The sequence below is a fragment of the Colius striatus genome, chromosome 6 (assembly GCF_028858725.1).
Source record: "Colius striatus isolate bColStr4 chromosome 6, bColStr4.1.hap1, whole genome shotgun sequence".
Lineage (NCBI taxonomy): Eukaryota > Metazoa > Chordata > Aves > Coliiformes > Coliidae > Colius > Colius striatus.
In genome coordinates this window covers 4,278,476-4,305,811 of record NC_084764.1, presented here as the reverse complement: position 1 = coordinate 4,305,811, position 27,336 = coordinate 4,278,476, and the positions used below count along the sequence as shown (strand labels likewise).

At 47.7% G+C, this 27,336-nt stretch overlaps 1 protein-coding gene across 1 annotated transcript; it reads left to right on the top strand.

Moving 5' to 3' along the window:
- Positions 1-419: 419 nt before the first annotated feature.
- TTC9 (tetratricopeptide repeat domain 9) lies at positions 420-25,683 on the top strand. The gene is made up of 3 exons (XM_061998361.1): positions 420-780; positions 20,772-20,954; positions 24,882-25,683. Exons 1-3 carry the CDS (start codon positions 420-422, stop codon positions 24,959-24,961), a joined length of 624 nt encoding a protein of 207 aa, XP_061854345.1. The 3' UTR covers positions 24,962-25,683.
- The last annotated feature ends 1,653 nt before the right edge of the window (positions 25,684-27,336 follow it).

The following is a 27,336-nucleotide window of genomic DNA, read 5'->3' as shown; positions in this document are numbered from 1 at the left end:
GTGAGGAGGGGAGAGGAGGAGACGGGCTCCCGGCCTGCAGACAGGTACACGGGGCCCTGAAGGGCAGGAGGAGCAAGGCAGAGCAGCGAGGGGGCTGCAGGGAGCGCGGGCAGGTAGCGCGGCAGCTCGCACTCGCCCCTCGGCGCGCCGGGGCGCGGAGCCGGCGCATCCCCTCGGCCCGGGACGCCCCCGCAGCCCCGCGCTGCGCGGGGGTCGCGGCACGGCGGAGCGGGGGGCGGGCGGGCGGCTGGTGCCGGGGGCGGGCGGAGGCGGCGGGGCGGGCGGGGGGGAGGCGGGGAGGAGCGGCGGCCGCCGGAGGATGGGAGCGAGCGGCGGGGCCGGGGAGCGGCGCGGGGGCCAGGCCGGCAGCGCGGCGGCGGGCGCCGCGGCATCGCCCGCGTAGGGGCGGCGCGGGAGCCATGGAGAGGGCGAGCCCGGCGGCGGGGAAGCTGAACGCCGGCGGGCGCGGGGCGGGCGATGGGCACGGACCCGCGGGGGGAGCGCAGCCGCGGGCGGCGGCGGGCAGCGCCGAGCCGGGAGAGCTCATCGGGCGGGCGCTGGATTTCAAGAGCGAAGGGGCTCAGTGCTACAAGGATAAGAAATTCCGGGAGGCCATCGGCAAGTACCACCGCGCTCTCCTGGAGCTGAAGGCGCTGGTGCTGCTGCTGAGCCAGGAGCCGGCCGGGCAGCGCCCTCCCGCCGCCGCCGCCGCGGGGCTGAGCGAGGAGCAGCGGCAGGCGGTGGAGGCCATCGAGGTTGACTGCTACAACAGCCTGGCAGGTCAGCGGGGCGCGGGCCGGCGGGGACCCCCCACCTCCCCCGCGCTCACCACCGCCTCCCTTCCCCTCCGCCGAGCACCGCTGCCTCGCTTCTCCGCTCATTCCATCTCCTTCGCTTTTCCCCTCGCCTTCCATTCGTATCTGCTCGGGCCGTTCGGCACGGAAGAGCCGCCGGCGCCCGGCTCGGTGCCCGGCTCGGTGCCCGGCTGCCCTGGGTAGCGCAGGGCCGAGCCGCTCGTTGCGCCGGGGCATCGCCTCATCCCCACGGCCACCCCCCAGCCCTTCCCCGATTGATCCCCGCGTCCTCATCCCCGGGGAGAGCCGGGCGGTACGGCAGCGAGCGGCGCGTAGGTGGGATGCTCAGACTCACAGAGGTTGTGTCTGATGAACTGGCCAAGATTGCACGCTGCGGGGCTTTTTTTTCCCCTTCAAGCCCGAGATGTCCTTCAGTCCCTTCACCACAGCTCCAGTTCTGGTGCCTGTAATTAAACGGTATTACAGTGAGACTCCTGCTACCACGTTTGATGTAAGGAAAGGGAAGGGTTTGGGTGCTGTTGCAATAGCTTCCTAGATATAAAAAGAATTTTGTGGCTTCCTAGCAATGGGAGTTGAAAGTAAAACAGAGCCCTGGCTTTTCGCTAGCTGCCAGTCACCACTGTGGTCAGTAGACATTTGATCATCTCTCCCTTTGCTCCCTGCCATCTGGTCAGAAGCAGTGCTGCAGGAAGATGCAGGGGAGGGATGGGGAGGGTTAACTACTTTGTAGTCTGATTCTCAAGTCCTTAGAGAGACAGAACTTGTGTTGACTTCAAGGAGCTTTACCCAAGCAAGAATTGCAGGCACAGAGGTTATTTCTGGTCACTAGCAGCACGCAGGCTTTTGGTTCTCTTTCTGAACATGGAAGCATCTCTAAACCAACAACCTGTGCTGAGGTAATGTGCTGGGAAGAAAGCATTCATAACCTGGACAAGGTGCACAAAATGACATTAATAAAGCTCTGCTGTCTTCCAGAAGGATGAAGGGTCACTCATTACCCTTTATATCCTTGGGGGGGGGGGGGGGAAGGGTAAAGGACAGAACATTAGCATGTCAGCTGTCACCATTGCTTGGCTTTTGGCTTCCTAGACAGTTGATCAGCTTTGTTTCCTCTTGGCTAACACTAAAAAAGACACAGAATAAAGCAGATGGTTTGAAACACCATCCCAGCATCTCCTCTTGTCTTAACCCACGCCAGCCTGTTATCCTGGACATGCCTTTTGGGATCTAAAGGGGCCACAATTTAGTCCCTTTTTGATCATGTTTTCACATAGTCTTCTCTCAAAAGCCTGTTGAAATTGCACAGAGGGAGAGGCAGGCAAGATTCCAGAGCGATACCATAATTGCACAGCTGTAATTTTGTCTCTCTCCAAATTTCAGTTCACAGGTTTCTTAAAATCCATTGTATTTGGCAAGAATCACTGAGATTGGCAGGGTTATACAAAGAGCCCATAATACTCGGAACAATATAGCTTGGCAAGTTCCTGGGCTTGCAAAAGTACCAACAGGCAATATTGCTGCTAGCTACAAATGAGAGGCATGGTAGGTAGAAGGCAAGTGAAGTGGCAGGGGTAGGATTTGCTTCTGTGGCACTTTCTGCTGAGTGCACACGTTCCACTTGCTAGAAGTGTGTCTGCTCCTGCTGATGGAGGCATCCTGTGCAATGGTCAATGTCCATCTCATTTATTTACCTCTTGCAGGTTTGTGTGGGGACTTTTTTCCCCTCTCTGCTGCTTGCATTTGATCTTATCAGCAGTAGCAATGAGTGTGAGAAACGTGCTCCATCTTTAACCTAGATTTGAACGTGGTTTTTTATCCTAAATTTAACCATTGTGAACATGAGAGGAGTATAATTAACCCTGGAATTGCAAGCAGTGCTTTTCCTGGGGTAACCTCACAGCAGGTCAAGCTGTCATTTCCCACAGATGGTTGTCACATGTTCTCAGTAGGTGGCACACACACAGCAGAGAACTGCATTTGTCTCGCCAATGCATAGCTTCATGCTTCATGTGTGTCTGCTGAGCTGCCTGCAAAGCACCTGTAAAGGAGTGCCCTGCATGTTGGAGAGGGGAATGTGTGATCAAGCTGGAATCACCGTGTTGCTACTCCCAGCCCAGTCCCAGAGCTCCCACTGTAGCAGGAGGATCTGTGAATTTCTGTCTAAAGGGAAGAAGGGGGAGCAAGTTTCCCCAGAACTGTCATAATAATTACTATACCTTTCTAATAGCAACTTCAGGAGGTGCAACAGTGGGACTTGACTTTCTAAGCGTGGTGCAGCAGTGAGACTTGATTTTCTAAGCATGGTGCAGCAGAAGCCACTGGTTTCTTTACCCAGTGGGCTCTGGCAGAGGCACCAGCGCCTCAGAGTTGAAGTCAGTGCTATCTGACACGGGGAGAAGATGCAGGGAGCTTTGCTTCTGAGCACTGAATGGGTGCCTAGAGCTGTTTTTAAAGCAAATCTGCAGAGAGCATGATGGCAGTACGTGTGAATTCTAGAGAAAGCAGTTTTTCCCTTAGTTCTGATGTGCACCCGGTGGCATTAGCAGCTGTCATCTCAGTGTCCTTATTATCAAGTTCCTTTAGCACCTCCACTTACTCTCTAAGCTTAGCATTTAAGAAACCCACCTTGCTTTTGCACTGTCACTTTTCATGCAGCCACCACACATCCACCTGTCAGAGATGTTTTGCATCACAAATCTAGAGGCACACACATAACACACTTGTTTAGGTGCAGAGCACACTGATCAAAGCATCAACTAGAGGTAAATAAGCACTTAGCCAAATAAGTAGGTGAGAAACATACACCCAAAGGGGATTTGGGGCAATGTGATGGGTGAGGGTTGGGGTTGGGTGGGTTTGGTTGTTATTCTGACTGATGACATGAGTAAGGACATGTGGGCAAACACTAAACTGTTGTCAGTGCCTGTATTGCCTTGCAGAATGTAAATGTAGGCACCAACCTGCACACAATTCTTGCTTTAGCTCTGCTGCTTCTGCAGAGCACCTTCAACAGGCAATTCCCACGCTGTGAGGTGGGATGGTCAGCTCTTGTGTTGAATTGGAACCCTGTTCTAAGGCCCCCTGTTGTGGAGCATCCCACAGCCTGAAGTATTCAGCCCGTTGCAAAGGTCCCTCAAGCTGTGTTTTCTTTGAAACTCTTGTGATTTAAACCAGCATTTTAAATTGACCTAATATTCTCACCACATTGGCAGTGCTGCTCGTGTTTCCTTCACTAAGGTATTATCTGGGCTTCAGGTCCAGCTTGAGGGGTTTTGCCTTAAAGGGGCATCTTTATCTGCCTCACATCTGCAAAGTCCAGCGCTGCCCCATTTTTACACAGGGCTTCGATACCCCTTCCTTTTACCACAAGCCTCTCTGATAAATGTCACCAGAGGCAAGAGCAGCAGCATGGTCAAGGCTCCCAGAAATTGCTAGAGTAGGCAAAGAAAAAGCCTACCAGCAGCATAGAGCCTTGCAGAATGAATGCAGGGCTGTAAGGCAAACAGTCCTCTCTTTATGACTCACTGACGGTCTCTGACCTTGAGGAAGTCACTTGACCTCTTTTTGCCTCTCTCAGCCCTACTGAAAAATAAAGAACAGGGCCCACAGTCTCATCCTGATGACACATTCAGCTGAGTTTCCCCCCAAGTCAGTGGTTTATGTCCTTTTCTCTTTTGGAAGTATATTAGGAATGTCTGTGGGAAAGCAAACTGGCCAAATAATCCCTCTGTCTTAGTCTCCACTCTTACAGCATCTTTGAGGATGAAATGCTTTACATCCTGCATGTGGGTGGGGATCATTTACCTACTACAAATGCAACCCTTCCTCTCATTACATGCAATGGTTATTTTATTGCAGCATTACTGCCTGAAAGTTTCCAGGCTCCACAGGACAATGTCTGCTCTGCAGAGATAGAAACAAGTCCTAATCATTCCAAAGCAGCAAAATGCTAAGGGTGAGCAGGGTTTGAAGCCTTTGTGGCCAGGGAATGCTGCAATGCAATAAGCAAACCTTAGCTGGTTTTCCTCAGCACAGAGAGAGAAATGCTGGAGCTAACCCTGGCAGGTGAAAGGGAACCAGGGAGGGCACTGAGGATGAGGAGGGGCACTGGGGGATGCAGGATTCTAATCCTCTCTGGGCTAACCAGTTGTATTACCTTCACCAAATCTTGCCATTCTTCAAACTTTAGTTCATCCATCTGCATTTATGACCCTGTGGAAACCTTTGTTAATTACATGGATGTAATGAAACATTGTTTACATCCCCATTCAGGTACTGCAGGAGCCATGGCAGGAAGGCACACATGTACAGAGTATTACAAAATGTAGCCATTTAAGACACATCTCAGCCTGGATGATGAGGTTTGGCCTCCTACACTCCTATCATTCCTGACTATGCAAAGGTCATAGCAACAGTCCCACAGAACATGTCACTTCCAGCAGCGTAGGAACCTCCTAGCAACCACTTGCACAGACTTTGGTGAGCAGTCCCACTGAGAAATCCAACCAAAAATGATACTTAATCCATGTAAAAAGAAGAAAATTAAACGTGAGAAAAGCTGGTAAAACTTGTCTCCACTGACCACCCACCAGGTCTCTGCTAAAACCCAGTATACAGCCCTTAGCAAGTACAGACTCTACCAGGACACATGGTGCTGTGGGTGTTAAAGCAGGCTTGGATTGTTGCTCGATGTGAAGGGCTTGGGAGGGGGGAGGTTATGTGCTGCATCAACAAAAAAACCCCCACACTGTGTAAAGATGCCATGCAATGGGAGAGCCAGGAGCAGGCAGAGCAGGATGTGGCCTGCACTTCATCAGTGGAGGGGGCAGTTTCCCAACACTCTTGGGTTTAGCTAGATCTGCCCAGCCAGAGAATATTTTATCTCCCAGGCCTGATGCAATTACTGCTCCAGGTAGATGCAATTGCAGGAGAGAACAAACACAGGGGACTGTGTGTGACTATTTCAGTGACAGACCTAAACCCCAACGTGCATGTAAGAAAGCAGTGGGATTTGAAGCATGGCTTTCTAGAAACACTCAGCATTTACCTATTTCCTGTCATTATGGAGACCAAAATTCTCCCTGTGTGGGGAGTTTCTTGTGCATTGTGAGGATAGGATGGAAATAAATCCAGCTGATAGGGAGGTGGGAGGGAGGGAGAGAGGAAGAGAAAGGATGGCAAGCAGCCACCAAACTTGGTTTAACTGACACGTCTGACAGCATCTCTTGCTGAGGTGGGAGATGCATTTTCCTCTCTGTATGTCACTATTGAGTCCAAGGCTTCTCAAAACTTGAGGTGGATTGGGGTGGGCTTTTTTTGCAGCCACTTCTATGACATGTTTAACTCTTTTTGCACAAGAAGCAGCCTGTCTCAGCTGTTCACTTGGGCTCAGAGCCAGAAACTTCTAACCCAACCCCAGACCTGTCTCACTAGCCTTTCTCCTAGACCTGCTTCTCAGTTCAGCAGCACATCCCCAGCTCCTCGTGAGAGTCCTCTGAGCAGTGCAACTGATGCCTCAGGAATGGACAGTCATAAGAAGTTGTCACATTAGGACTTTAGGGTGAAAGCTAATGCACACCTGATGAAGGAGCTGCTGCGAGGAAAGGGACAGTACAAGTAAACAGTAGAAATAAAAGGGGAGGTCTGAATGTTTCTTCTTGGCATTGTGCCTTCTCACAGAAAATGAACATACAAAGGACTGTGAAGCTGAGGAAACAAAATTAAGGAAGGGGGAAGGTACATAATGAAGATTTGAGAAAATCTGCTGGCTATTCTTTCCTTCTTCCCTCACTTCATGGATGAGAAACTGATACAGAAAGAAAAGAACTGGTTATTAATCTTGTTTTCAGCTTACTCAGGCCACCACACACTGTTAACTAATACTGAGGGTTAAAAATGCCTTGGAAAGGTGTCAATGTTATCTACCATTAACTAGAAAGTTGTAACTAATGGCTGCTCAGGAGTCTGTCTCCTTTTGTTTGTTTCTGCACTGCATCTTGGATGGGAAACAGTAAGCTTAGGACATTGATCAATGAATGCAGGTAAATCTTCTTGTGGTGGCACAGAGTATTACTATTCTGTTCTCTTTACCCAAGGTTGTAGAGTCAGTGCTGTTTCTGGAAGCTTTGCTGGAATTGTTGAAGGCACCTTCAGCTGGAGCACACTCCCTTGTGTGAGGCTGGGATGTTGCGGTAGGACACTGCAGCTTACCCTGTTCTTACACACTTGCCTGGGCAGCTGGGAATGCCACCCATTGAAGGTGGGGTTGGAGCAAAGTCTTTCTCAGTACAGCCATTCAGAGCTTAGGACATTGCTTGAAACAATGCTAAGACAGTTCATGGAAATGAATTAGGCACAGGCACGTTTTCTCCCTGCCATGACCCGCGGCAGGAGCGACAGCTGGCAGCAAGGATCTTTAGCTGTCCTAGCTTGACAGGCCAGAGCTCATCTGTTACTATCCATAGGCAAGAGCTAATGGCATCATCTTTACTTCAAAATCCACTCCATTCTCCCCACTCTCCAAAATTCTTGATGTGCTGTCACCCTGAGGCCCACAGGCTGGACAGCACCATCTGCTCCTCCTTGGCTTTGTCCCGTGGACCCAGTCCTCCCATCAGGTCAGGGGCTGCTTGTGCAGTCCATGCCTTTACCCTTTGAATGTCTCTGCTTGCTCTCTCAGTTGCACCACAGCTATGGCAGACTTTTCCACCTCCCAGACAAGGTTTTGCCCCTTCCCAGGCTTCACCCATCTTGGTTCTGCCAGCGAGGTCCTCTCATCCTCTTTGTTCTTACACTCTGCCCTACAGCACCTCGTTGCACCCTGTTCGTTTGAGCTGATTTTGCCTGTGCTATGTTAGTGCAGGTTGACCCTTCTCTTTCTTCCTGGCTCTCCTCGAAACCCATCTCTGCTGTGACATTTGCAGGAAGCCAATCAGTTGGTGCTGGTTACCTATTTATGTGTGACAAGGGGGAACACCTTGATAAAATTACTGACTCTTCCAAGGAGGGATATGAATTTTAACACATTCTTGTCCTGTGTAGCCATGGTCACAACTTTGCCCATCACAGCAGCACATGCTTCTCTTGAAAGCTGTGTAAGTCACCACCCTGAATGATTCTGTGACAGCCTCTCAACAGGAGTCAGGGGAAAAAAAATCAGCAATCTTGTGCTGTTTGCATCTGTTTTGTCAAAGAACCCAGAATTGCCTGACAAGTCCAATGACCCGAGCTCCTGACTACTGTGACATCTCAATCCTGTTCAATCATATGTATCATCAAGAAAGCAGGAACTGCAACTCAGTACATGTCCCTAGGTGGAGAGAACAGCCATCCTCACATTACTGTGTAAGCCTTTCAGGACACTGGTTGCAAGGCCACAGCATTTTTCCTTCTCCAACACACCCCTATTTGACAAAGTCAAATCTCTGCTCTACTAGAATACTCACTGCTCAGTATTCCCTTTCTTTCTTTAGTGGGAACACTGCCCATTGCGTTTACTTGCTGCCAGTTTAGAGGGCTGTCATGTAGATTGTTCTGCATCGATGGCAACAGCAACTCCTTTCATATCAGAGTGGCAGGCAGCAAAACTCTGCCGATCGAGCCCTTGATCTAGTTGGAGGCTGCTGGAAAGGAACAGCTGGGTCAGCCAGCAAAGGGCCATCAAGGCAGCAGCCCTCAAATTTGGATTCCAAAGCTCCCACCAGGCCCTGATTACTGCTGTCATTTTGCACACATCACAGCCATTCATCCAGCTCATTTCCTACTTGAGGAAACTCAAGTGAGGTATCTACCTTGCTCTAAGTCACCTTATTCTGCGAGGCAAGAGGGTTCAGGGCCCTCTCAGTACAATCTAATCAGGCAGGGGTAGAAATCAGGCAGGTTCTTGCTACCTTCCTGATGCATCTGTAAGACTTGGCCTAACAGGCAAAGGCTGATTTCAGATCAGCCCAGTTGGATGCTGCTCTTCTTGCGTGTCTTTTCCAACTTGAAAGACTTAACAGAGCTGTTTACTGCTACCTGAAGCAGATGGAGAGGAGAATACACAAACAAGCAGTGGGGTATCACTGCCCTGCATATTCCCCAGAGTAGTGTATGGGAGAGGAAATTTGCTCCTGGAAGCAAATTAAAAGCAGAGGAAGTGACTGGGACTTGAACATTTATATCAGAGCTTTTGTGCTTCCTTTGGCTATTCCTGGGCTGATGTTACTAACAAACATCTGCCTCCGGTGTGCTGTACTAGCCCTGCAGTCATCACCTAACCCACAAATTCACCCTGACAGGAAAAGCATCTTTGTGATACAGAGAATGAGCTTTCAAACAACTGCAGGGAAAAAGCTGGGAGAGTCCACAACCCTTTGCCTCACTGCTGCTCCCAGAGAAGGAGAGGGCAGAAAGGTTGTTTTTCATCCACATTTCCACGGAATGGCCACAGCCTCTCCCAAACAGGAGCTGCCCAGGGAGGTCATGAGCCCACCTGGATGATCCTGCAGAATGATGAGTGAAGGAGTCTGTTACAGTGCTCTAGAAAACCATTAAGTCATCCCTAGCCATTATTCTGCTAAGGCATCTTTGGTATTGCCTAGTGCTTCAAAAAGAATCACAGCAGAAGCTCTGCCCCATGCCTGTAGCAATGATTCTCTTGTCAAACACTGTGGTACAAAGCTAAGCCTCAACTCCTCTAGTTGCCACCTATTTTTTTAACAATAGCATAATTCAAACCCTACATTCCTATCCTCTTAAATGCTTTGCAGTGATTAATTGCTTAAGACACAGTGGTGTGTTCGTGTTGCAAGGAAAGCAGAGCAGCGTTAAGATCCTCACCTATACTGGAAGTACAAAGAGAATGTGTTCATTAGCCTTTATACACAGTCTTAACTACTGTGGTGGAGCTCCAACTGAGGCAGCTCAGGGGCTGTACTCATGGGGTGGGAGGATAAATTAAATTAACAGATTAATACAAAATCATACAAAATAACTTAAAGAACCCAGGGCTGATTAACTTGGAGTCGAGTGCCAGAATGTATCACGGAGCTCAAGAGCCTAACAAGGTTAGAAAAGAAGGCTTAGACACATAACTAATCAGAACATTCATTACTGTATTAAATAGGATGAAAACTGTAAAGCAAATAGTACATTTGCATGCTTGAGAACCACTGCTAACTGGTTTGGATTTATGAATAAACCCCTGAGATGTTCATTTCCCTGTCCACAGCCATGTCACATAAATGACTCAGTCATCCTGTGATCAGCATATTCACATCCTTTTCCTCTTCGCTTGTCTCAGGCTCATGAGCTCACAAATTGTAGCAAAAAATGTCTTGTTAGTCCCAAAGAGCATGGTCTTAAACGTTGTATTAACAACCTCCATCCCAAATCCTTCTGCCTACCAGGTCATGCAGTTCTTTGTATATCACCTCGTCACCCTCGCCCCTGTTTGATGGTACCTTCCAGCTTCACAGTCAGTAGCACACTCCTGCTTTTACACAGGGGTATTAACAAAACACTGCACGAGCTGAAAGCGATTCCTGAGGTATTCTACCAGTGAGCTCTCTTTACAGACCAATATGCTTGTCAGCAGAACCCATTCCAGCTTCTTTAGCCACCACATAATGTGTGTATATCACATGCTTCAGATCAGACACTCCTACCTTGTTCTCCCACTGCCAGCAAAGCATTGCATAGATGTGGTTTATGGAGGGTTTGGGAGTGATGTGGGATCTTTACCTGAAGCACTTTGACACAGCTTATATTAAAGAGAAGGCTTCTTATTAGAGGACTGGCTTATGCTCCTGCATAGTTCAAGCCCTGTCTTTTTCAAGCAAACAATATACACCAAGTCACCCCTCTGGTCTTCAGGTTCTTTGTTTTCAGCCAAAGGAAATGAGTCAGAAGTTCCCTCTTGAGAACTTTGAAACCTCTTGGCCACCTAGATTTGATGGAGAGACAGGTGTCTCAGTGGTGCTAAGTTTATGTGGTAAGAATGGATGGCAGGGAAGAGGGAAGGACACTAGAAGCCCAACTATACAGAAGGATGACGCTTAGGTCGCTTTACATCGTCTGTCAAAGCTCAGCCAGGTGACACAGCCACTGTTAGTTGGTTGCTGAGAAACCACTCCTCTCTGTAAGCTTGTTTGGTGCATTTTTTTTAAGGAAAGTAAGGTTGAGAGCTTTGTTTTATACCTCTCTCTCCCTCCAATTAGTTAGAGAACAGCTGACTTGAGCATCTTCTGCCTCTTTGATTCTGTCACTTGTCCTCTCCATCCCTTCCAGAGAAGCCAGAAAGATTTTTCTGTGTTTCAAAACATCATTTCCATGGAAAGGCTTTGGGCTACACTTGAACCTGGAGAAAACACATGAATGAGTTATCATTTTAATGAAGGAAATATTCCTCCCCATTTGACCTCTCCATCTTGCCTGATGAATCTTTTCAGCTAGGGAGAGTTCAGGGAAAAGCCCAAAACGTTTCAGTCTCTATCAATTATGCACTGTATGAATAACCAAGGAGGTGGCCCTAGAGAGAGCCTGCTCTCCACCCCTTGGAGAGGACAACTGTCCTCTTTCATGTGTCCTGGGAGGTGAACTGTGAGCCACCACAGGGCACACAGCACGCTGGTGTTACACAGCCACGTCATCCTGCCTTGTTTGTGGGGTGGCATAAAGTGCTAGCTTTCATCCCAAATTGAATGTGCTGCAGTAAGCCAGGCTTGAGGCAGTTGTGGCATGCACAACTGTCAGAGACTTCATTTGAGAGCCTTCAAGCTGTTCCAGCTGCATTTCACTGTATTGCTGTGTCAGTTGTTCCCATCTCTGTGAGCAAAGGATGCTTTACCCTTCAATAGAGAATCACAGAATCTTAAGGGTTGGAAGGGACCTCGAAAGACCATCTTGAAATCCATCACTTCCTCCAAAACATCTCCCTAACTTACACAGATCCTCACCTTGTCTCAGCTGGGGTTAAAAACCCCCCACATCATCCCATTAAGACCTTCATTTCACTGTGTAATATACTCTGGTAAGAACCATCAACTGCTTGATAACATAAAATACCAAACAGTTGTCACCGTCTGATGTTGCTGATCTCTGGTAACAGCCTCTGTGCTTTTCCCTTGAGCAAACAACTCCACAGATCAGATCCCTGCAGTGCATGTCTAGAGGAGGAAAGGGTGTGATGTAGGAAAGGTGCCACAGTGAGAAACTAAAGCGACAGAAGGTGAACACAAGCAAACAGCAAGGAAGAGGTGGTGGAATAAATAGCAACTGGAGCAGCAGATCTGAAGGCCAAATGTATCTCAAGTCATATTGAGTGGACTAGATGAATTCTGATTTTAAAAGATAAAGACAGGTGAAAGATTATTAGATAAAGTCAGAGGGGAGGAAACCTCCAGGGGATTTAACTTGGCAGATCACCAGTAACAGCCTTGGCAAAAACACACAGAAGGGGCTTCTATCTCTTCTATCTTTTATGGCTATTATGGAATCTAAATGATCTAGTAGCTAAAGGCTGACTGAAGCTCTTGCTCTACCCATGCTTTTCTTAGACTTTGCTCCTACCTCTCCTGGCTGGGAAAAATCAAAGGCATGGAGATTAGAAAGTGCAGTATGAAGATCATCTCCACCTTAAGCTCTTTGTTTTGGTGGAATGAAGATCTGCTGGTACACAGCTGGGCACAGATTTGGGCTTCAGAAAACAATTCCAGTTTGCTTGGCATCTAGCTTTTAACTGCTACTTTAACTTTGCCACAGCTAAGAATTCTCAGTGAGCCTCTGGTTTTTATTAGAAGCACCAGTTAACTACAGGAACTGTAGGTCAAAAAGACTCTTTCAAACCAGAAGCTGTGAGGATCAGATGAAAAGTTTGCTGTAAGTCCTTGCTTCTCAGAGGTTTGGCCTTCTGAAGGCAAAGTGCAGCATTTTATCACTGGGTTTGTAACAAAAAGAAGCATAAACCACCACAAACTTGCCTTAAAGTAGCTTAAGGATCATACAATGAACACTTCTAAAGAACTGCATTCTTGAAAGTTGGATATGTCTGCAAGATGGGAACATAACCAGGCAGAAATCAGTCATGCTTGCTGTTACCTAAGTGCTTCCATATTCACATGTCTGCCTAGGAGGTTACTCTGAGATCCTCCAACAGGACCTTCTGACAGGAATTGCCACTAAATAGCAGCTATCAAAGAGAACCAGGGACTGTTTATGCTCTTACAGAGCAATCAATAATGTGACTGCAGCAATTCAAGAGTCTTCTCTCTACACCCATGCATAGCACAAGGGTACGAATAAGACATACCCCAGGTAACTTGTGCTGTTCTCAAACACTTGCAAAGCTAGAATCCTTCACACCTTCCCCACTCTCTTTCAATGTTTATTCTCTTCAGCAGAGCTGCTCCCAAACCAACTCCTGGGTTTACACAAGTAGGGTTTTTTTCCTGCCTAATTGTAGGACCTTCCCTGTCAAATTGCATGCTGTTTTTATCAGGACAGCACTAATTTGTTGGGATCCTTTGGAACTCTACCCCTGTCTTCCACCATACAGCACTTCCTCACATCTCTGTGTTATCTGCAAATTGACAGGGCACTCTGCAGTCTGTCATTCAGGTCTTTATTGACTATACCAAATACCGTGGGGCCCAGGACCAGTGCAGAACAGTCTTCCTTAATACAGTCTTCCACTTTGTTTAACAAAGTTAAGCCTATTCATTTAGCTTGTGCTCCTTCAATATGCTTAAGAAAATGTCACTGAAATTTGTCATTTGACTAGTGTAAAAGCCAAGGTATGTAACATCAACTGTTTCTCCTTTATCTTCAAGATTGATAACCCTATCACAGGCTGAAATGAAACTGATTTGTTCTTGCAACTCACACTAACTGTTGCTTATCTCCTTGTTATCAGCTTTGTGCACTCCAAGAGAGTCCTAGGGTGGGCTGCCAGCCACAAAAAGCCTGACACACAGGCTCAGCAGCTCCTCTGGGAACTGCCAGGTCCCTCCCAAATGTGCATGATAGTGGAAGCATCAGCATGCTTCAGTCATTGCCACTGTCTAGAAAAGGCAATTGCAAGCGGGTAGTCAAGGTTTTTCTTCTGGAAGAGGTATGAAGGACTCAGGAGCAGCAGAAGGAGACCAGGCTATTAATTGCAAGGAAAGCATGGCCAAGAGGGCAGGATGGGGAGGGACAGTTAATATCTGAGTTGAGAAGCAGGCTGAGAAGAAGGGAAAGGCAGCTTGGAAGAAATGGCTCTCTCCAGACTCTCCAAACATTTGTGGATCCACACCTCATTTAGCATGAATCCCTCCCTACAGAGAGGGACAGCCTGTGCTACAGTTTAGCTTTCCATTTTCCACATGTTACCCCACAAGCAGGAACATACGGGCACGTTTAGGCCTTTTTGGTACCTGGAGAGGAACAAATGAGAGCCACTGCCTGGAAAGTTGTTCTGTCATTCTGCTATTCCCATTTCATCCCATTAAGGTTGTCCAGGAACTGGGAGTCAGCTGATGAGATTATTGCCAGACATTATCAAGCTGTCTATAATTAGCTTTTTATTGGTGAGAAGCCAAAAAAATCCTCTTTGTTTGCAAGCTTGGACTATAGAGAAAGAAGAGAAGTATTTCATGGAAGAGACTGTTTGGAAACTGCAGATCCTAATTAGTGTCTCAGCTCAGTAGTCAAACTACATGCTGCATTTCTCTCTCTCCAAAAAAAGAGAGATGCTTTAAACATCTTCTTTTGAGGAACGCTGGGTTGTGTTGTTGAAAGGCACAGCACACATGGAGCTCAGTGCAGAGATGGATGCTTCCCCACCTCTGCTTTCTTCCCTTGCTGTAGGCTTCTTACATTCCCACGTCTTAGATGACTCTTTTTAATGCCAATCTGGATTGAAAATGTAACAGAGGTTGAAACAGAGGTTGAAAAATGAGGCTGTGCTGTATCCAAGTGTAGCCTGTGTGCTCTGCCCACTCAGGATCAATCACTTCAACTTGAGAGAAATTTGAGGAAGCATTCCCCCAGCCCCACAGCTTTTTGTGCTGCACATTAAAATGACAACAGCTTAAGTCCAAGGTGACTCTTAATCTGAGGTAAGTTTTCAGCATCATTTTATGAGATGCATTTCTTTTAGCAGTTCATTACAATTTAAATTCCCAACACATGGCTGAATTTGTCAGCCTCGTGTAGTAACAGTTCCCATCTTGTAAACACCATTTACACAGGCTGCAGCACTGAAATTAATGATACAGCCATTAGTGGCACAGATAGAAGATTGCTGTCTATTCCAAGACAAACATTTTTCCTTCTTTTGTTAGGGTTTTGGGGGTTTTTTTTTGGTTACATTGCAACAATTGTTCTTCCCAAACACAAATCAGAACTCATCAATATCGTGTCGTCTCTTCTCTGAGGATGCCAAGCCTTCTGAAGCAAAGACAGTCTCTTGGTCTACCCTATTATTTCCAGTCTTAAAGATAGAACAGAGCCTGTTCAATGATTTATAAAGGTTCTAATCAAATGTCTGAATAAAACCCTGCAGCAGTTGCTATAAAAGCACCAACTGTGTGTTTTCCAAAGTAGAAGCAAAGCAAGAATACGCCCCATCTTCCTGCAGTTTAACCAGATTTGAAGTGAGCTGCTGGCTGCTGTATTTAGGGCTAGATCCTATCAGAAAGCAAAGTATTTTGCAGAGTTTAATTGTGGTTATTTCTGGGAATGACACTGTCAGTTTGGGAAATACATGTTGAGTTTGTAGGGACCTCAACAGCTTGTCCCAGACTCTTAATTGCACTTTGCCCTCCAGACTTTGCCTCCTCAATAGGTCTCAGCTCCTCGTTCATGCTTTCCTTTCACCATCACCGTGTGCTCCTATCCCCATGCAACTCTCAGCCCCAGTCTTCTCTCCTTGCAAGCATCTGGCTCCCTGTCTTTGTCATAACTGAGACAACCCTTCTCAGCCTGATTTCCACTTTCTGCTCCTCTTTATTCCTGTGACCAGTGAGGCAATAAGAGGAATTTTTGCTCCAAACCCAAGCTTTTTTCCTGGGTCAAATTGTGCCCAGGCTGGATTGAATGTTCAAAGGGCTTTGGGTATCAAATTCTAAAGCATATATGCAATACTACACTGGTTTTATTTTCACAAGGTTATCAGTTGGCCAACTATAGATTACCCCAGGGACAATGGAAGGCACCTGCCTGCCATAAATGATATCTGCCAGATTTAGCAAAGCCAAAATGATGAGAGAGCATCAGACAAATCCAAAGAGGCAGCCACCAGAGATCTTTAACGAGGGAAATGGAAGATATGTTTCCCTAGCTTGTCTTTCAAAAGTACCTGAACAGTCTTGGCTGGCATTTCCCAAAAGCAGACATCAAAGGCAGACATTGCACATTTTAGTCCAAAAACTTACAAGGCCAACAAAGTTAGAAGCAGCTGATGCTCTCCTACAGTGGAAGGCACAAGGCAAACTTAATAAGCAGAACTACCAGCTTACCTGGGTGATTGCTACAAACAAGAGAGGAGTTTGTGATATATGGGCTTGCAACCCAAGATATTCCTGTAGGACACAGGCATTTTCATCTCCCAGGACAACAGCAAACAGAATTCCTGTTACAAGTAATGCTGCTGAGCCCAAGGAACATGCCATGGGGTGAGGATGCACTGAAGTTGTCTGCACAGTAATTTGCCTCACTCTAAGCGTTCTGGAACAGAGACAGGTCTTGATCCTAGCCTACAGCAAGAATTTAGCCACAGCCCACTGTGTGGGGATGATTGTTCTGGCATGCAGATTTACCTCTTGGTGAAAATTGCCAGGTAGGCAAGGCTTTCAGTGTTCAAAATCTCCACGTTAAAATCCATACATCCTACTTCCACACTTAGTTCTTAGCTCAGCCAAAACTAGAAGCCAAAGGTTTGGGCCAAACTGAGCTTAACCTGCAGAGGTATTCATACAGAAGAGGTTTCTCTAGTAAGATGATGCTAATTGACCCCAGTTCCAGTGAAATGTCATTTTGAGGGCTCAGAGAACAGCTACAAAAGTGAGAAAAGCTGAAGCATGTAGGGGTTTTCAGTAAGAGAAAAAAAATCAGTACAGAAATGTAGTGACATGTCTTAAACAATGAGAGTAACTAACCTGTGGGAGAAAAGGAGTGTCATGGAGCCTTCCTCACTGGCCCCCCTCAAGCCTAGATATCTTCCTGAAAGATACTCTGGAATTCAGGGTGCAATAAAGCAGAATCCAACCCCCTCAGCTGCCAGGATTTTACCTATTATTGCTAACCACAGCTGCTGGTAAAGGTTAAAGGTGTAGATGTATTGTGGCTCTACAGGTGTTATTGTTTTGCCTAACCTTGTGTTGAGCAGGGCCAAACAAATTAGCTCTAATGGTACAGTACCAAATGTTTAGGGCACCTCTCAAATTGTTGCAACCCCTGGCACTGCTTGGCATAAACTGAGTCCACAAATTAAAGCTTTGAAATTTAGGCTTGCCATTCCTCTTAGGAGGAAAATCAGCCAAACTTCCTATATTTACAGGCTGCTCAGATGGGCTGTGAAGTCTCCTCCTCTGGAGACATTCCAAACCCACCTGGACGAGTTTCTGTGTGACCTGCTCTAGGTGGTCCTGCTGTGGCAGGGGCTTGCACTGGATGATCTCTCAAGGTCCCTTCCAACCCTGTAGAGTCTGTGATTCCTATTTTCTTGCTTAACATCAACAGTCAGTTGGGAGAAGCATGATGAGCAAGGCCCCTCCATTGGAGCTAACAGCATTAACCTTTTCCTGCTCCCCATAGCACATTTCACCCAGCAGTGTCAAAACAGCCTCTTTTACAGCAGACAGGGACTCCAGCACCATGTGATAGACGTGGTTTTAAAACTTAGCAGTTGCTCATTGCTTAAGCTGATGCAATAAATCAGCTGCTGAACAGAGAATGGTAACCAAATAGGCTGGATGATCACCACACAGTGGCAAACAGGACCCTCTGTGTTCTGAGCTGCAGAGATGTAGGCACCAGATGCCATATTGCATTGACAATGAGACCTGCAGGGAACTTGTGACTAAAGGTTTGCACCTTTCTGACCTGCTGAAGAGCTACTGGAGATGGTGGTGTGCAGGATCCAGCCTCTTCAATTTCAAGCAAGCAGGAGGAGGAGCTGGATAAACCTCAATTCTGTCTCTTTGAGTGAGCTCAGGATTCACTGGGGGTCCATTAAGTAGCGAAAAGGAGGGTGATGAGGTGTCTGAGGTGGTAAACAAACACTCCCAGCCAGAGATGCACATGGCTGTTTAGGAAAACACCATGTTTTCCAAACAGTTGTCCCCTGACTGAGTTTGGTAGGGAGTACAAGGAGTCCATGTCTGAAAGCTGAATTGCTAACAGCCTCAAGAGTTGCATGGAATCACAGTCCATTAAGCTCATTTCAGTGAAAGCACAACACCTCTAAATATTGATAAGGCAGATACTCCCTCCAGGTTCACTTCCAACAGCCACTCCCAGTGGTGGCTCTCCAAATGGCCAACTCCTCCAGCAGAACTGTTTGCTGCACGTCCATCTGCTGGCTTTGCTCAGACAAACACACGTCTTTCCCGCCAGCCATGTGGTGCTGCCTTCTCTCTGCTGGGAGCATGGTTAGTGGGGATGCCCTGCACAAGCTTTAGTGTGAGTGTGAGTCACAGAAAGAAGCCAGCTGGGTATCTGGAAGCCCATTGGGGTTTGTGAACTAGCAAGATGTGGGAGACTTTGTCTTTTAAAGCAACCCATGAAGCAAGTTCAATGCAGAATTACTGATTTAATAGACATGAATAGACTGCCTGTCATTTCCACGACTCTAAATGCAAATACCAAGTAGGAAATGAACAGAAAGACTGAAATCCACCTTCTCCCCAGTTGCTCTCAAAGGCAGTTTCACAGAAGTTGAAAGGCTGGATGAGACTGGCAGCAGGCAGAAAGCTACTGTCACTGCTGTACGTGCTACTGGTCAGCAGATAATCAAAGCAATCCCGTTTCCAGGGCTGTGAAGCCAGCAGTACATTTACACAGCCACCTTGTTTTTAATAGCTTTGAAAAATAAAGGAAAACAAGGAGCAGTCATTTCAAGCTCCATTAGAACCAGGGTGAGAAAAATCAATGTTTGACAAATAGGAAAGGACAAAGCCTGCATAAGGAAATGCTGCTGAGATTTTAGAAGCATATGTGGTTTTTAACTGGCAATCAGATAGTGAGCAACCAGATGCTTTTGAGATACCTATGCACTTTAATGGCAGGAGCTGTTAAAATATATTGAGAGTCCATCATTAAAGCAAATGGGACAAAGCTCTCATTAGTGATTACTGCATCACTCAACCAAATGTGCCAGCAGCAGGGCTAGTTCTGCAGTCCTTGCTCAACACCCTTGTGCCGACAGTTCTCTGCTGGTAAAAGCCTCTTTATGATTGTTCCCAGTTAGCTATTAAAGCATTAATCCTGTACTTGGGTTAGGAATGTATTCTGGCCACGTTAACTGATTGTAGACCCAGACTAACTTAGGTTGGAAGGAATCTCTGGAGGTGATGCAGCAAACCTCCTGCTCATGAAACGTGAAGGGACATACAGAGAGGGTGCAGGACTTACTTTAGGGTTGCAGGGGAAGGGGATCAAGAACTGTATCCTATCCCTGGTTGCAGGGGAAGGGGATCCAGAACTGTATCCTATCCCTGGTGCAGCATTGTATCCTCTCAGCTGCAGTTACTAGGCAGAAATATGAAGTCTGGCTGTTCATTGGTGACACCTGAACTGTGACAACTTGGATATCCAGGAACAGTGAGTCTCCTCCTTGCCAGAGACACACTGAGTAACACCACCTGCCATGGGAAACTTCCCTGCATGCCCTGGCACTTGACACTGGCAGCCTCTGAACTGATCCTTGCAGTGGCATCCTGCCTTCCTTCCCCAAACTGTGTCATTCCCAAATTTGCCTCAAGTTGCAGCCCTCAGGTGGGCTTGTGGCCAGCACAACTTTCCTCATGTCCCCAAAGACTGTGACTGCACTATCTCCCCTTTTTGTCAGCACTCCCCAAACCATTCTTCATGTCTATTATGCCTAAGGAAGTTTAGCCTACCAGGTTAAACCCTACAGTAAGCCACAACCAGGGCTGCAAAACATGCCTCAGAGATCTCCCCCTTTCCTCTTGATTTCCCTCCTACTTGTGGGGAGCCCATCACAGGGATTTTCCTCAGCTCCTTGATGTTTGTGCAATAATTGTCCAGCACACAGAGTCCTTGGCACGCTGTTTCTTCACTGTTTTTACCTTTTCCTTCAGGGAGACAGCAGAACTGACCTCTGGGGATGCACTTGTGTTGCAATACTTCACAGAAAGCACACAGCATAGCACATTTTTTCCCTATCCTACAACTCCAGGTGTCCCTGGTTTACCAGCAGCACATTCCAACAGAGCAGAGCCCCTTGTTGTTTCCAATAAGGAAAACTCCATGCAGGAGCTCCTGGATAAAAGGCAATTACCTATTGTTTGTAAATCTAACAGCCTTGGATTAAGCCAAATACAAAATTCAATGTGATTTAGTCCTTTTTTGCCTTGTCAGATAACTGCCTGTCTCTTTACTCTCCTGAGCTCCAGCCCCAAGTTTGAGAAGCAGTTTTACTACAAAGCCAGTTGTTGCTGTAAGACTGCACAGTGCTCACTGTTCTGCAGAGGGATGTTTAGGTTCTTGCTCTCCCCACCCTCCCAGCCCCCAAGCAAACACAATCCCTTCACTTTTGCAAGGCCAAAAATAGAAGCATTGGTATTTAAATTGAGAACAATCACGTTTGGCAAACAATCTATATGACTGCACCCTTTCTGAATCACAGGTCTGAGTCATTTCCCTCACCTAAGCTGCTCTTCCTCTGTGCACATTGCAGGAACAGGGGGGAAACATGGCACTAACGCTCTCCTGTCTGTTTGTCTGTCTCCCCATCATGCCCATGCCCTGCAGCCTGCCTGCTCCAGGCTGAGCTGGTGAACTACGAGCGAGTCAAAGAGTATTGCCTCAAAGTGCTTCAGAAAGAAGGTGAGAACTTCAAGGCCCTGTATCGGTCAGGAGTGGCATTTTACCACCTGGGTGACTTCAACAAGGCCCTCTACTACCTGAAAGAGGCAAGATCTCGCCAGCCAACAGGTATGGGGTGGGGGGGAACAGGAGCCACTGATCATTTCTGCATGTCTTTTCACAGGGCTGACTTGCTGTGTCTTCCCCTTCAAGCACTCTCATGTAGTGCAGCAAGGCTGCAGGGACCAAAGATTAACCACTGCTACAGCACAATCTGGAAGGTGACAGTATTGACAAGATGCTGTCTGTGTGGAGGGGATCCTGCCTCTCTTTCCCTCCATAGTTTATACTTGAAGAAGGGAGCAGGATGGGGAAGAGTGTACCCTGACCATGACATTCTTCTGACTGAGAAAAAGCTTTGTCCCCTTAGCAAAGCCAGGAGACTATTTGTAGCCCTCGATAGCTGTGCCACCCAGCATCTCAGTAAAGCATTAGTATCCTGCTTTGATCAGAGAGACAGACATTTGCTCAGCATTCATCAGGATGCTTCAGCTTTTGCCTTGAGATTAGCCACTTGCATGTTCAAGTGTCTGGCATCCATGTGTCAAAACCCAACAATTCCTTTTGTGGCAGTACACAAATTAGCTACTCAAACAGCTTAGCCTTCCCACAGCAACCACCTTCATGCTACCTTACCCAGCCTCAGAAGGCAGGTAGGCTGGGGGAGTTGGCATTAGCCCTGTGGGGCTCCTGTGCTGGCTGTGGCCTGGAGGAGCATCAGTGAAGATGTGCTTAGGCGTGTACTGGGATCACCTTCCTCTTCCACTTCCCAGAAGGGTGCCTGGTCCCATCTGCTGCACTTGGCCATGGGCTCCAGGCAGTCTGACAGCACAGCTGTGCACCCCACACTCCCTGAGCAAATGTCCTTTAAAAGCTCACTTGAGCCTATTTTAGTTTACAGTGTGCCCTCCTGCTTTCAGCCCTTGCCAGAAGCAGGAAATGGAGAAGCCTATGCAAGAGAAAAATAGTCAGTGGAAAAGAAGCTGCTTGTGCAGGGGGGATGGACTGGATGATCTCTAAAGGTCCCTTCCAACCCCTACCATTCTATGATTCTAGGACTGAGGTTCTGACTAGGCTCAGATGTGAAAGAGTCCTTTTAGCTGGACCACTTTGCTTCCATTTTGTAAACACAAATTTCTATGTTCACCCCCACCCCTGATACTATTTCTTTGGTACCCTCATTGCTTCTTGAAATAAATACTAATTTATTCAACAGCAGCAGCTTCCAACATGACAGCTTGCTGCAAAAAAACCATACCAGAAAGTGTCCCCAAAGGCCCTTAATGTATACAAAAACCAGTTCTGGCTTTCAGCTCTGCATCAGAGATCCTCCCCTGTTATTGTTATGCTATTCAAGGCCATTGTTCCACTGTTTTATTTATGATTATGGAAAGGGGTGTTCAGGGGGAAAGAAGTGGATCCATACAGTGAGAAAGAATGCAACTGTTAAAACACAACACAACAGTAGGAATCAGGTAACACCATCAGGAATTATCATGTGACCTGGAATAAGTCAGTGTCTCCAATTGCAGTGTGTCCATCTGCAAAATGCAATTGCTTTCCTTTATCTGAGGTTTCCTAGGCTCACTGGTAAAAACACTTGATTATTACAGTCATGTTCTGTATGTTCCCTTTTTTTCTAATAAGGAATGATTTTGGCACAAATCACTGGCAGTTGTTCTCTTTGGTGGGGGAGACTGTAAAGAGGAATTAGCTAGCAAAGGGTCTTTCTGTTCTGAGAGCTGTCAGCACAGCAAATCCCTTATGGCTATTTACTGTCTGTCAAGGGTGAATGTTGGGTTTGGCCTGATTTCTTATGCTACCTCCAAAGAAAAATCACAAAAGCAGATGGAATCACACAAGATACTTGTATAACCCTCCTTACTAAGGGAGAGGGAAGCTGCTGTTGTGCAGAGCATACATGAACCCTGTATCCAGAGGCTGCTGCAGCACAGGCAGCCAAACATAACCCTGACCTTCAAGTCCAGCTTTTTGCTCAGTGGTGGGGCTACAGCATTGAGGTAAGTACTGACTGGGGTTGAGACCAGACCATTAGTTGGCCTGGTAACATCAAACACCTATCAAATGTCAAGCTTCATGTTCAGACATCACTGCATGTATAAGCCAGATTTCCCATGGTGCGTGGAGTGGGCTTGGGGCAGAGCTGAGGAGCTGCCTTCCTGAACCCCTGTGACTCAGAAGAACCCAGGTCACAGTGTCTGCACAGCAGATAAGCAACTGGGCTCTGAAGCTACAGGGAGAAGCAGGAATGAGCTTTAAAATGGCAGGAGGCTGCTCTGCACAAGGACACAGGGACAGTCCTACAAGCCAGGAGACATGTCCCCATTGCAGCTTTGCCAGTGTCTCTTTGTATGAGTCTGACCCCTCATCAGAATTACCCTTGTCTGTTATTTCCACATCAGCAGAAGGGGATCACTTCTTCCTCACTGGGATATGAGAGTCTCCTCTTCATTAACATTAATGGTGAGGCTGCACCTCGAGTGCTGGGTTCAGTTCTGGGCCCCTCACTACAAGAAGGACACTGAGAGGCTGGAGCGTGTCCAGAGACGGGCAGCGGAGCTGGGGAAGGGACTGGAGCACAAGTGTGATGAGGAGCAGCTCTCCACTTCTGTAAACAGAGTGCTGTGCTCATTAGTTCTCTTTGGTTAAATAATGGCCCTCACAAAAGAAGTGAAACATGCTACAATCTGTCTGGAAGATTTATAACTAGCTGGCAATGGGAGTTCCTCCACCCTCTCTCAGGCCACACCTTGGCTTCCCAGGCATATGGAAACCTTCCAGGGGAGAGAAGCTGTGCCAGCAGCAGCCAGCTACCTCACCTCCAAGCCATAGGGAGATGGTAACCTCCCACTGCCAGCCATGCACTGAACCCCCCTCAGCCTGGCAGGCCTGGGCAAGTCTGATTTCCTAACATGCCTACTCAGTTATCACATCACCTGCACGGGCCAGACCCTTCCAAGTGTGACTCTCGGCAGCAGGGACGTGTACTCAGACTCATCAAAGCCTCGAAGGGCACAGGGCAAGAGAGATTGCAGTGAGGCTGCAGTGATTGCAGGCAGCATGATGGGATTTGGGCCAGGCTGTGTGCTCTGCTGGGTGTTAGTTACCCACCTGCCTGTCTGGTTTAGACCTAAAATTCAGGGCTACCTCATCAGCTGAGGTTTTTTTTCACTCTGGGAGGCTTCACAACTGAAATCACAGAATCACAGAGTGGTGGGGGTTGGAAGGGCGCTCCAGAGCTCATCCAGCCCAAGCCCCTGCTAAAGCAGGTTCCCCTCCAGCAGGTCACACAGGAACGTGTCCAGGTGGGTTTGGGAACCTCCAGAGCAGGAGCCTCCACACCCTCCCTGTGCAGCCTGGGCCAGGGCTCCCTCACCTCAGCACCAAACAAGTTTCTCAGGTTCAAGTGGTACTTCCAGCTTGTGCCTGTTACCCCCTGTCCTGTCACTGAGCACCACAGAAAAAAGAGTGGCCCCATCCTGCTGACACCTGGCCTTTAGGTGTTGATAAGGCATAAAGGCATACTTGGACACAAAATGCCCTTAGGGCCCTGCATGCAGCCACTGAGGGAAGGGAAGCCAATGGAGATGCCATTCCACAAGAACAGGCAAGGATGACCTATACAGTTTCAACTGTGCTGACCAAGAGTAATCAGAGAGCAGGTAAAAACTAGCTGAGGCAAGTGAGGTACAGTGAGCAGAAATCAGACCAGGTTCCCCAAAAGCAAAGCTGCAGGGTTAGGAGCAGAGCCCCTTCCAACTGATGGTGTTCCTGCAGGCAGTGCTGGAGCTCTGTTGCTCCCCAGGTGACTCACCAAGGAGGAAGGTGCAGTGTGTCTGTCATAGAACCATTCCAGTTGGAAAAGACCTTTAATATCAGAGAGTCCAACAAGTAACCTCACACTGCCAAGCCCATCACTCAAGTAAACCATGTCCCTAACCACCACCCACGTCTGTGTGTGCTCTTTCCCTGCAGACACTAACGTCATACGATATATCCAGCTGACAGAGATGAAGCTCAGCAGATGTTCCCAGAGAGAGAAGGAAGCCTTGTGAAAATGAAGCCGCTTCAGCTGAAGTGCCCAAGGGGGAACATCTCCTTCCTAGAAGTTCATTTGGTGGATTTTCCTGTTTGCTCTGCCTCATCCTCATCCCCTTATCCATCCACTTTCCCTTGCTCTTCATTGAATTCCAGATTTGAGAAATAAGAGACTTAGGCACTGGCTATGGCTGCTTGCCAGCTGGGGTAATACCCCTTCCCCAGGGCAGGAGAGCACAATGGCCACAGCCAGCCTGGTTCTGAGACAGTGTCACACACCTGGAGTTGGCAACGCTGAGGGACCTTCCTGGTCCTGAGCTGACTGCCTATTAATTACCCATTAGGGAAGCAACCCCCAGAACAACACCATCCTGAGCAGGCAAGTTGGAAACAGAGAGTTTCTGCTCCGAGTTATCGCTGGAGCTTGGAAGAGTTAACCAAGACAGCTGCTGGTCATTTCATAGGGGACAGCAAATGCCTTTTTACCATCAGTTCCCTCTGCCTGCTTCTCCAGTGTGTGTTCTTGGTCTCCAGTGAGAGCTCACATGCTCCCAGTGAAAACTGTTTCTAAACATCTTCTTAATGAAAGCACAGAGCACCCTATGAACCTCCCCCCCAATGCAGAGCTGTCCCAGGCTGTGGGCTCCCACAGAGGGCTGGAGGGACTGTGAAAGCATGGTGTACAGTGTGAGGGAAAAACTGTGAAATAACTCATTAAAGGCAAATAAAAAATGATTAATAGGCAACAAGTCCAGACATTGCTTTTCAAAGGCTCCTCTTGGGTTCCCTGTGTCCAGAGGGACAACATTGTCTAGCAGGGGTGGGCAGCATGGGGTGGGGAGCAAGGGATGTCTCCATTCTTATCCTGGCTCTGCCAATGCCATGCTGGGTGATCTTGGGCAAGTCACTTACCCTCTCCGTGCCTCAGTTTCCCCAGCTGTACACTGGGGATAATAACACTTCCCTACCTCGCAGGGGTGTTGTGAGGTTGTATTAGTTAATGTTTGTAACAGTACAGTGATGTACAGTATTATTAGTCCATTGGATCGAGGTCTTGATTCTCCCACCTTGTGTTGGTGCTTCCTGTGTCCTGTTTTCTCTTTCATAGGAGAACATGGTGCTGACAAACAGGGCAGGACCACCAGCTTTGGGGCCTATCTCAGCAGCCCACAGGGCCTGTTTAGACCTCTTCCAGCAGTCTGATACCTTTTAAGAGCTCCAACTTTTTAGCTCAAGGTTTATTTTCTGAAATTGTCAGTGATGGGCTCAAAGTGCCACAAACATCAAGTGCCACAAACACATTTCCAGTGTGACTGCCCCATCAATGGCCCACAGGGACCCACTCCTAGTTGCAGGAGGTACATGAGTAGTCTCATCCCATGGTGGTCAGTGTGAAGTGAGTGTACCCAGAGATACCTGGCCCTCAGCTGAAACATGGAAACTGAAACACAGAGGGCTGAACAAAGTTCCGCCAAGTGCTGCAAGCATTGGTCCCAGCAGACCTGGTGTCTGCAGAGAGGTGGCTATGACATCCCACATTCCAGCTGTGGAATCCCACATTCCAGCTGTGGAATCCCACATTCCAGCTATGACATCCCACATTCCAGCTGTGGTATCTCACATTCCAGCTATGACATCCCACATTCCAGCTGTGGTATCTCACATTCCAACTGTGGAATCCCACATTCCAGCTATGACATCCCACATTCCAGCTGTGGTATCTCACATTCCAGCTATGACATCCCACATTCCAGCTGTGGTATCCCACATTCCAGCTGTGGTACCTCACATTCCAGCTATGACATCCCACATTCCAGCTGTGTAATCCCACATTCCAGCTATGACATCCCACATTCCAGCTGTGGAATCCCACATTCCAGCTATGACATCCCACATTCCAGCTATGACATCCCACATTCCAGCTGTGGTATCTCACATTCCAGCTATGACATCCCACATTCCAGCTGTGGTATCTTGCCATATTTTTCTCCAGCTAAAATTTGAAAGAGTTGATAGAGAAACATCAAAAGAAAAGGCATTGTCTCAAAAAAACCCACCCCCTTAAGTCTTATTCTTTAGTTCAGGGACACATGCAGCCCACAGGAGGATTAGGGAAGAGAACATCTTAAAGTGGCATCTAAGTCTCTGGAATAAGGTCAACCTACATCAGTTGTGTGAAACTCGTCTCACCTGGGATGTCACCAGAAGTTCAAGTTCCTCAGGTGGGTGGTGGAAAGCAGCTGCTTCCCAAAATTGGGAACACTGTGTGCAGTTACTGTGAAGGGCTGCATCCTGAAGGCAGCACCAGTCACCTTCTTCAGATGGTTCATACATTTGTGCTAGAAACAGCAAGCATCTCTGCCCACCACTATGCCTGTCTAACTAAAACAGG

What these genes read in the sequence shown, in the direction of transcription:
- TTC9 (XM_061998361.1), top strand. Translation starts at nt 420, where the DNA reads ATGGAGAGGGCGAGCCCGGCGGCGGGGAAGCTGAACGCCGGCGGGCGC. An exon ending in CTGCTACAACAGCCTGGCAG is followed by an intron (nt 781 to 20,771) that starts GTCAGCGGGGCG and finishes CATGCCCTGCAG; the next exon opens with CCTGCCTGCTCCAGGCTGAG. An exon ending in AAGATCTCGCCAGCCAACAG is followed by an intron (nt 20,955 to 24,881) that starts GTATGGGGTGGG and finishes CTTTCCCTGCAG; the next exon opens with ACACTAACGTCATACGATAT.